We start from the raw sequence: 11,126 nt of genomic DNA, 5'->3' as shown, positions 1-11,126 counted from the left end.
TTTCCTCTGCTTGAGTGAACTCCTTTGGAGAGTGGATAACTCCTTTCGGTTTCTTTATCCTTGGAGCGTAGATCACTCCTTGGTGGTGAGCCAAGAAGCCCTTTATCCTTGGCTGGTGGAATCTTTAGGCCTTGGTGGTGAGCTTCTCCTATCCCGAAGTCCTTTATCCTTGACTGGTGGAAGCTTTAGGCCTTGGTGGTGAACTTCATAGATCTCGATCCTCATCCTCGGTTGGTGGCGCTGCCTTTATACCTTGGAAAGAGATTGCTTTTATCTTTTCTTATTCCTTTTTGTGTGTTTATCATATACACTACTCCATACACTTAACCACAAAAATCCCCTTATAAAAATTTCCGTTCCTGAATCACTCACCCCATCACACATCAGCGTCGCCATCCCGATTCTTTTTATCTTTTCGTTAAGAGCATGCAAAAGTGGTTACACAACAAGCACCCATGCAACAACAAACAACTAGGATAATAACCACTTACAAACACGCAATTGCTTATATTATATCAGTTATATTTACAAATCTTTTATCATGGGCTATTATATTTACAACCACTATATGTTCTACACTTAAAATGGTCAAGGTAAACCTTAGCTTATTTAGTGAGACTACAATGCTAGAGTTCATGTGAAATCTCCATGCCTATAATTATAAAAAACAACGGAGTGAGTCATGGATTCAATAAGTAAACTTACTGATCCTTAGATAGGAGGATGCCTCATTGTTGAACAAGCACGCGAATACAACCGCATCAATATGTCAATAATAAATTAATAGTATAACACTTGCTTTACTTTGGCTAAAACATGCGAGAATTTTCAACTATTTATAAAACAAGCATGGGCAAGATAAAAAAAATGGCCAAGACCCGAATAATAGCATATAAAATATGCACGTGACTTTCAATGACGAGGCAAGAGTAAATAACACATGCACATGAATATTATAAGGTTAAGTACAAGGGATTCATTTATTAATCAACTGAAATCCATCAGTTCTTTCGAACTTAATCGGGTAATGTCCCTTAATCCAAGGGTGATGACGATCTTTTGATAACGAGTTTGTTGAGCATCCGAACTTAATAGGGCTAGTCTCCTAATTCAAAGGTGACGGCAATCCTCTGACAACAAATTTGTTAGGCATTTGAACTTAATTAGGCAATGTCTCTTAATCTAAAGGTAACGGCGACAATGAATCCGTCAGGCATCTGAACTTAATCAGGCAATGTTAATCCAAGGGTGATGGCAATTGTCACAACCCTGACTCCATCTCCAGGTTCTTGAGTGGCAAGGGATATTTTCGCGACATCCTAGGTGTGTCGCCAACTCGTTTCTTTTTTGATCTTATTATTATGAGCATGCGGAAGCGTTACAACATCGACACCAAACCACAACACAACAATCAAGCAGTTAGGAAAACACTATACAAAGGATACTGCTACTATATTAAATAGGTATATTTATAAGCCCTTCATTACAGGCCTATTTCCTTCTTTTTACATCATTCAAAAAGACATAGGCGAGAAAATTTCGAATGCAACTCCGAAGGGGGAAACTTTCATACTTACAAATCTGAGAAAAAACAACGGGGTGAATGATAAACTCAATATATAAACCCACTAATTTCCGAGTAGAAGGATGCCTCACTTTTCAACAGACACATGACTTATCCAAAAGTTACGTTAGCATTTTCTATTAATTAAATTATGCAGACTTAACATAAGAACTCGATTGCACTAATTGACTTCATTGTATCTCTGTGATAAGTTTTTAGACTCTATATAAATTATTTATGATCATAGTATAACTTACATGCATGTATGGTCTTCTTGTGGAATTTTTTGGCACAATTTAGGATGATCAAATTATGTCTATTCTGATATAAATACCCCGAACTTTTTTACACCACTAAAAATCATAAACTTGCCTATTGCGAAACAAATATCCAACTTTTTTGTAATAACAAAATAATCTTGAACTTATATTAGCATGAAAAATAAACTTAGATGGAACTAACATAGAGGATTTACATAAGTTTGGGTTTCTTTGTAACACAAAAAAAGTTGGGATATTTGTGTCATAGTAGATAAGATTATATGTTTGGTGAAACAAAGTATTTATATATTTTTTCGTGGTATTAGCTTCTAATATTATATATAAAGACGTAGATATTTACATAGATCTAGAGAAAGTTCTCTTTGGGCGCGCATGTTTTTATTGTTCCTTTTTTCCCGGGGAACAGAAATAAAAAAAAAATGTTTCTGTTCAGGGAACAATTTTTGAATAAAAAAACACGTTTGGTAAACTTGTTCTCGAAATAAAAAATGAACGAAACACGTTTGGTAAATTTTATTCTTTTTTGTTTCTTTTAATTTTTTAATATTTTTATTTTATTTTTCATTTTTCCTTTCTTTTTTATTTTTTTCTTTTTTCGGCCGGTAGCCTCGCCCAGCCACGGCGAGACTCACCGGCCCCTAGTGAGGCCGAGCTCGCCCAGCCATGGCGAGGCTCGTTCGCCCGCGCACAGCGAGGCCGAGCCTCGCCTTGGCTGGGCAAGCTTGGCCTCGCCGGCGCGGGCGAGGCTCAGCCTCGCCGGGGGTCGGTGAGGTCGCCGACCCTCGACGGCGTCGCCAGCCATGGCCGAGGCCGGCGACCGACGAAAGAAAAAAAGAAAAGAAGAAGAAAGAAGAAGAGAAGAAGAAGAGAGAGAAGAAGAAACGTTTCTTCAAAATTGTTTTGAAAGAAGAAATAAGTTTTTGTTCTTTTTGTGTTCGGGAACAAAAGAACAGAAACACATTTGGTTGCGTTTTTGTTCTTTTGTTCTAACACAAAAAGAACAAAAAAAAGAAAAAAAAACTTACTTCTTGTTCTAGAAACAATTTTGAAGAAACGTTTCTTCTTCTCTCTCTTCTTCTTCTCTTCTTCTTTTCTTCTTCTTTTTTCTTCTTTTTTCTTTTCGTCTGGTCACCGGCCATGGCCGGCGCCATGGCCGAGGGCCGGCGACGCCGTCGAGGGTCGGCGACCTCGCGGAGCGTCGCCGGCCCCCGGCGATGCCAAGCCTCACCCCGCCGGCGACGCTCGGCCTCGCCGAATCTGGGTGAGCTCTCGGCCTCGCCGAATTTGGGCGGCTCGAGCTCGCCAGCCATGGCAAGGCTCGCCCTCCGGATTTGGGTGAGCCCAAGCTCGTCCACCAAGGCGAGGCTTGGCCTCGTCTGTCGCGGGCGAGGCCGAGCCTCGCCGTGGCCGGGTGAGGCTGCCGGCCATGCCGCCGGCCGGTCGCCGGGAAGGCCGGCGACCAGCCGAAAGAAGAAAAATAAAAAGAAAGGAAAAAAAAAGAAAATAAAAATAAAAATATTAAAAAATTAAAAGAAACAAAAAAAGAATAAAATTTACTAAACGTGTTTCTGTTCATTTTTTATTTCGGAACAAGTTTACTAAAAACACGTTTTTTTATTCAAAAATTGTTTCCGGAATAAAAACATTTTTTTTATTTCTGTTCAGGAAAGAAAAAGAACGGAAGTAAAAACATGCAGGCCCTTTGTTTTCCTTAGGAATCAGCTCTAAAGGAGGCAAATAATTATTCTTCCAACCAAAAAAAGAAAGGAGACAAGAAAATAATTATTCGAACACTAGAAAGAATTGTGCGTGGCCGCGTGCTTGAATCATTTACGTCCAGAATGAACCCGAGGTTCACTTGGGTTGAGTTCATCACAAGACAAAGTCGCTCAAGCCATAAAAGCCTTAGTTAAGTATAAATAGGGTGTCAGATCCAAGTCTCGCTTGGTGTGGGGATCACCCAAGACCGCGAGGTCCTAAATTGACATTAAGGCGTGTTGATTCTATGCCCTAATCGGTACGGGGGTTGCCTCAAATCCATGAGATCTTGATAAGGCACTAAAGTGTGCCGATTCTAGGGTTCAATTTGGTGCGGGAAATTTGTGCTTAGCATTTATTTGAGCCACGAGCCAAAGGCCATTCACGATACAAAGTGTGTTCACATCAAGTTGAAACCGAGGTTCATCAAGCTTAGGATCTTCACTAAAGTGAGGTATACCTAAACCTCAAAGTCTTGGATCGGCATTGAGGCGTGCCGTTTCCGAGCCTTGTTTGGTGCTAGAATTGGCATTAAGTGATCGCTTCAAGTCATGGACCAAGGTTTGTTCTCAACATGTTTATCAGTGTAGTGCAAGTTCTCATGGCACACACGAATGGATGAGCACGTCTTCGGGCCATGCATGTGTCGACTAAGAGAAAAGATAAGAACTGGCTTGTATGATGCATATATACGTGCATTTAAAGAGGAAAAAGTGTCCATCGCCCCACAATATTGGTGGTGATGCCTCGTTCATTGAACGGGATGCCTCAATTGAGCCGGGATACCCTAATTAAGCTAGGATGTCTGAGTTTTAAATTCGGAAACTTCGAGAAGCTAGCCTCGAGAAGTCTCGGTCGAGTTAAGATGCCATGGTCGAGTCGGGAGGGCTTCGTCGAGTCACGCTAAATGAATTTGCATGAGTGCCAATTATGCACAAGCATGATATGTTGATGTATTCATTGTTAAGCCAAAGGTAAGCATGCATTGAAATATGTTGTTATAAAAATCTGCATGTATTTGAGATGTAGCAATAAGTTTGCTATTGATCTGCCATTGACACTATTTGTGAGTGTTATACTTACTAGGCTTTGATGATGAGATGTTTTCCTATAGAGAGTTAGGAATTTTAGTTACTAAGTTTGCAAGACTCACTCCCTCATTTTTCAGTTTTGTAGGCATGGAGGTCCCACGTCAGTTTTGGGAGTTGTAGTCATGCTAGAGGAGATAGGATATCACCCTGGCTTATGTGGAAACTTTAGTATGATGTAAAAAAGAAAAAATGACCCGTAGATAAATGGCTTGTAAAAGTACTATTATAATATAAATTAGTGAGTTCTAGATGATATATGTCTCAATCTTCCAGCTATTGTTTGTTTGATGAGTTGTTTATTCACGTTTTCATATGTGCATGATAATAAGATAAAAAGAATTGGAACAACGACAAGCCTGAGAGGTTGTGAAAATAATCCTTGCCATTCAAGACTCTGGAGCTGGAGTTAGGGTTATGACAGTGCCTCTATTTATAGGCTGAACCTCCATGATGGCCTTTCCACATGGTCTGATAAGATGATCTTGTGTGGTATGGGTACAAGAGGAGAGGTGGCGCTCTAGTCATGCGATGCCTAGAGTTCTAGAAAGGTGATTAAGGTCCCAATTGTGTCTCTCTTATTGGTCCACATGGTCACGGGTCACCACCTTAATAAATGGTCCTATTTGAAAGAAATGGCATGCCTACAATGTGAGTTGGTGCCTTATTAGTTTTGCAATGCAAGACACTTGCGCTTCCTTTTATTGGGCTGCTTAGGCCATGAATTACCACTTTAATGAAGACCTTATATTAGAAGAGGTGGCATGCTTAGAAGGGTGATTTGGTGCTCTAAACCTTGCAAGATCACTTGTCATTAATTTCCTTGAGTCATCTTGTCATGACCCAACCCCGTCCCAAGGTTGTGGCCCATTGAGGGTTATGTTTGCAATGTCCCAGTCGTGTCGCCATCTGATTCTTTTTATCTTTTCATTAAGAGCATGCGAAAGTGGTTACACAACAAGCACCCATGCAGCAACAAACAACTAGGATAATAACCATTTACAAACATGCAATTGCTTATATTATATTAGTTATATTTACAAGTCCTTTATCATGGGTTATTATATTTACAACCATTACATGTTTTACACTTAAAATGGTCAAGGTAAACTTAGCTTATTTAGCGAGACTACAATGCCAGAGTTAGTGTGAGATCTCCATGCCTACAATTCTTAAAAACAATGAAGTGAGTCATGGACTCCGTAAGTAAACTTACTAATCCTCATATAGGAGGATGCCTCATCGTTGAACAAACACGTGAATACAACCACATCAATATGTCAATAACAAATTAATAGTAAAACACTTGCTTTACTTTGGCTAAAACATATGGGAATTTTCGACTATTTATAAAACAATGATGGCCAAGATCAAATAATGGCCAAGACCCAAATAATAGCATATAAAATATGCACATGACTTTCAAAGACGAGGCAAGAGTAAATAACACATGCACATGAACATTATAAGGTTAAGTACAAGGGATTCATTTATTGATCAACCGAAATCCATCAATTCTTTCGAACTTAATTGGGTAATGTCCCTTAATCCAAGGTGACGGCGATCTTTTGATAACAAATTTGTCGAGCATCCGGACTTAATAGGGCACGTCTCCTAATTCAAAGGTGACAGCAATCCTCTGACAATGAATTTGCTAGGCATTTGAACTTAATTAGGCAATGTCCCCTTAATCTAAAGGTAACGGCGACAATGAATCCGTTGGGCATCCGAACTTAATCGGGCAATGTTCCCTAAACCAAGGGTGATGGCAATTGTCACAACCCGACTCAATCTCTAGGTTCTTGAGTGGCAAGGGATATTTTCGCGACATCCTAGGTGTGTCACCGACTCGTTTCTTTTTTTGATCTTATTATTATGAGCATGCGGAAGTGTTACAGCATCAACACCAAACCACAACACAACAATAAAGCAGTTAGTAAAACACTATACAAAGGATACCGCTACTATATTACATCGGTATATTTGTAAGCCCTTCATTACAGGCCTATTTCCTTCTATTTTACATCATTAAAAAAGACATAGGCGAGGGAATTTCGTATGCAACTCCGAAGGAGGAAACTTTCATACTTACAAATTTGAGAAAAAAACAATGGGGCAAATGATAAACTCAATAAATAAACCCACTAATTTTTTAGTAGAAGGATGCCTCACTTTTCAACAAACGCATGACTTATCTAAAAGTCACGTTAGCGTTTTCTATTAATTAAATTAGGCAAACTTAACATAAGGACTCGATTGCACTAATTGATAATTTGTATGACCTTAATCATCATTTTTGTAAGTTTGATGACTCAATTGTATCTTTGTGATAAGTTTTTAGACTCTATATAAATTATTTTATGATCATAGTATAACTTACATGCATGGATGGTCTTCTTGTGGAATTTTTTTGGCACAATTTAGGATGATCAAATCATGTTTATTGTGATATAAATACCTCGGACTTGTATCATAAACTTGTCTATTGCAATACAAATACTCAACTTTTTTGTAATAATAAAATAATCTTGAACTCATATTAGTGTGAAAAATAAACTTAGATGGAACTAACATAGAGGAGTTACATAAGTTTGGGATTTTTTGTGACACAAAAAAGGTTGGGATATTTGTGTTGTAGTAGATAATGTTATATGTTTGGTGAAACAAAGTATTTATATATTCTTTCGTGGTATTAGCTTCTAATATCATATATAAAGAAACTTTGTTTTCCTTAGGACTTAGGAATCAGCTCTAAAGTAGGCAAATAATTATTCTTCTGACCGAAAAAAGAAAGGAGACAAGAAAATAATTATTCGAACACTAGAAAGAATTTCTCACGCGAGCCTCTCTCTCATAGTTGTAGCTGAATCGCGCAGACAATGCGAAATACCTCACTCCCGCCATTCCTCCTCCTCCTTCTTCTTCTCCACTCGAATTGACGTCTCATTCTAATCCAATCTCGCGATTTCCTCCAATTTCCACATCCGAAACCCTAATTCCTCCGCTCAAACTCACATCACAACCCCTCCAATTTCCCCACTTCGGCCTCGATCGAAAACCCTAGCCATGCCCTCCCTCATCTCCCCCGGCAAAATCCACCGCCTGGAGCTCGAGAACTTCAAGTCCTACAAGGGCCACCAGGTGATCGGCCCCTTCTACGACTTCACCGCCATCATCGGCCCCAATGGCGCCGGAAAGTCCAACCTCATGGACGCCATCAGCTTCGTCCTGGGAGTCCGCACGGGCCACCTCCGAGGAGCTCAGTTGAAGGACCTCATCTACGCGTTCGATGACAGAGAGAAGGAGCAGAAGGGGCGGAGGGCCTTCGTCAGGCTGGTTTATCAGATGGGGAATGGGTCGGAGCTCCAGTTCACGCGGACCATCACCAGCGCTGGAGGCAGTGAGTACCGGATCGACGGGAAGGTGGTAACGTGGGACGAGTACAAGGCTAGGTTAAAGTCGCTCGGGATTCTCGTCAGTGCGAGGAACTTTTTGGTGTTTCAGGTGATTTCCTTTCTTCTTCATAATGATCCCTTCCTTCGAATGTAATTAAGCGTTCTATTGCTGTGTCGTTGATCTTGGATGGGAGAATAGTGATGCTGTTTTTTACATATCTTTTGTCGTCAATGGGCGGGTTGCATCATTTTTTTTTCAAGTTGGGGGGTCGCTCAGAAATTAGTGAACTGGATTGGAATTCTTAGAAAGGTTTTCCTACGGTTCAATGGACATCATGGAAATAAGGAAAGTTATTGCAAACTAAGAATATGTTAATGCATTTTAAAAGAAGCAGGATTACTATAAAATCTGTGTTGTTACCTTGTAAGGACGATAACACGGCAATTTGTTAGAAGCCAAAATTAAAATGAGAAGACTTGCATCACTGAGACATACTTAAGTTTTGTACTAGGCCAAACCTTAGCTAGAATTATCATTGTAAATGGACTTGTCGGTGGATTCAAGCAATTTTGACTTTGATGAGAGATTGACTCAATTTTCTACTGGCTCTCCTTTTGTAGGGTGATGTTGAATCCATTGCATCCAAAAATCCAAAGGAGCTCACTGGACTGTTGGAGCAGATATCTGGATCTGAAGAACTCAAGAGAGACTATGAGCAGCTTGAAGCTGAAAAAGCTGTGGCAGAGGAAAAATCTGCTCTTGCATATCAGAAAAAACGAACTGTAGTGTTGGAAAGAAAGCAGAAGAAGGAACAGAAAGAAGAGGCTGAAAAGCATATCCGTTTGCAGGATAGATTGGTATGCTTTATGGGGTTCTTCCTATCAGCGTTTATCAAGTTGCAGCCAAAATATTTACTTCATTTCTTGTGTGATGCTGAGAAATCTGACATGTGAACCCCTGAACTTCTGCTTTTGGCTTTCATATAATCTTTACATTGTCTGGTGTGTTTAGGTCCTGCTGGGCACTATTGTTCCCACAACTAGGTCAAAATAAAGGAAATAACTAGTTCAATTTGATGTTTAAGTGCTTTTGCGCGCGCTTGTCAGTGGGTTTGGTTCTTGATCTAATCTTGTCCCATTTGTACTTGCAGAAAAAGTTGAAGGAGGAGTACTACTTGTGGCAATTGTATCACATTGAGAAGGATGTTACTAGGACAAATGAGGACCTCGAAGCTGAAATAAAAAGTCGTGAAGGTGTTATTCACGAACTAGAAAATTTTGAGCACGAAGCAAGTAAAAAAAAGAAAGAGCAAGCCAAATATCTGAAAGAGATTGCACAATGTGAAAGAAAAATTGCTGAGAGAAGTAATAAGCTCGACAAAAGCGTGAGTTTCTATACATTTTATATGGTCCATAATTCTGTGATTGTTCATTGGATCCCATCTGAAAGTTCCATCGCACAAGATAACAATGAGGTGTAATTTGGGCTGGAAATATGTGATCTAACTGAAGATGGTTTGATGTAAACGAGAAGGTTCGCTAAGTGGGTTTGCCTACTGAAAAGTTAGTCTGTCCTTCATTATAGCTGGAGGATACATGAACTTAATTTTGCATAGGCTGTCTTGTAATGTTAAAGAAAGGAGAAAACCAAGAGCAATAGTTTTTCTCAAGCTTTGCATGTGGGGAATCAGTGACTTGTTTTATTTATTTATTTTTTTGGGGCAGCATATTCCTTTCCACTGACAGTTGAAAATAAAAAATTAGACACAGAGTTGGCGGGGCGAGTAGAATTCTTCAGGCACTGGCTTTTGGTATGACTGAGGGGCTTTCTGCTATAGTAATTGTTTTGGCTTTTTTTTTCCCCCATAACAATTTGATTTGTTTGCTTCACTATCTTCTGGGGACTCTATTCTCTCATGGAATGGGACACTGGATAGGCTGATTTTGGGAAGGGGCAAAGGGGAATTTTTTTTTTGATTGTTGAGGTTGGGGGAGTGGGGGTGGGGTTGCGTTTGGGAAAATGGAGGGGCCAGTAACTGGTTAATTGGTACTGCAGGTTACCCCAAGAACTTCTGGCTGCTTTTCCACCTGTCAATTGTTTCTGTCTCAGATTCCCTGTTCAGTGCTTTTTTCTTTAAAAGAACCAGTTGATGGTAACACAGTGTTCTCTCCTCTTGAACTTTCCAGATTTAGTCTTAAGAAGCATTTATGCTCCTGTTAGTCACAGTTATTCTACAGTGCCATGTGTCATGGGCACAAGCTCCTGCTAATTGCAGTTGTCTCTTTCCTTCAAGAATGAGTACTGGAATTGGAATCTCTTTGATAAGTAGTTAATGCTCAGGGGCTTTTGAATGTTTTGCTGAAATATTCTGCGATAACTAATATTTAGTAGGCACCTCCCCATTACCACTTGAATTAAATCGTTATGTTAGTTGTAATGTACTTCACATGTTGCATTTCTTCCAGTAATGCTATATACACTAGTGTGACGTTCCCTTTGCTCACCGTTTGGTTTATGTGTGTCATTAAACAAAGAAGTAATTCCATGGTCCTGCACCCTTTCCCCCTCCCCTGTGCTTGTCCTTCCTCCATCTAATGTGTGAGGGAGGGAGTCACAAGCTGTATTCTACTTACTATATTCACTGCATTTAAAGTGTGTGAACTTGTGAGATTGGTATACTTCTTGTGTTCGATTCATAAGAAAAGTGCTGTTTGTATTTCTTTTATCATGTGAGGACAATTTGTCATCATTAACGTTATTCATCCGATTCATCTTCTTTTCAATCTTTGGCACAGTTTTCTTTTCCCTTCCTTTTGTGACATTCTCCTCAATCATTATAACTGATTACATTGCCTCTTCTACTTCTCTGTCCCTTACTTGTTGCTATCCACAGTTTTAAGATATTTTCCTTTTGTTATATCCTATCAGTTTTTGTGCAGTGTGGCTAAATACTTCTCTGTCCCTTACTTGATGACAGCAACCTGAGCTTTTGAAACTGAAGGAGGAGATGACTCGTATCAGGTCAAAAATTGAGAGTAC

At 39.7% G+C, this 11,126-nt stretch overlaps 1 protein-coding gene across 1 annotated transcript in view; it reads left to right on the top strand.

Moving 5' to 3' along the window:
• The first annotated feature begins 7,503 nt into the window (after positions 1 to 7,503).
• The window catches only part of LOC120290574 (structural maintenance of chromosomes protein 1-like), a 15,007-nt gene continuing 11,384 nt past the window's right edge, over positions 7,504 to 11,126 (top strand). The window contains exons 1-4 of the mRNA XM_039306878.1: positions 7,504 to 8,195; positions 8,708 to 8,944; positions 9,238 to 9,471; positions 11,065 to 11,122. Coding sequence (XP_039162812.1) covers positions 7,758 to 8,195; positions 8,708 to 8,944; positions 9,238 to 9,471; positions 11,065 to 11,122 — 967 coding nt within the window. The 5' untranslated portion in view covers positions 7,504 to 7,757. The remainder of the gene's footprint in view (positions 8,196 to 8,707; positions 8,945 to 9,237; positions 9,472 to 11,064; positions 11,123 to 11,126) is intronic.

Source organism: Eucalyptus grandis, chromosome 2 (genome assembly GCF_016545825.1).
Source record: "Eucalyptus grandis isolate ANBG69807.140 chromosome 2, ASM1654582v1, whole genome shotgun sequence".
NCBI lineage: Eukaryota > Viridiplantae > Streptophyta > Magnoliopsida > Myrtales > Myrtaceae > Eucalyptus > Eucalyptus grandis.
The sequence above is the reverse complement of the archived record's forward strand: the minus strand, read 5'-3'. Positions and strand labels throughout refer to the sequence as shown.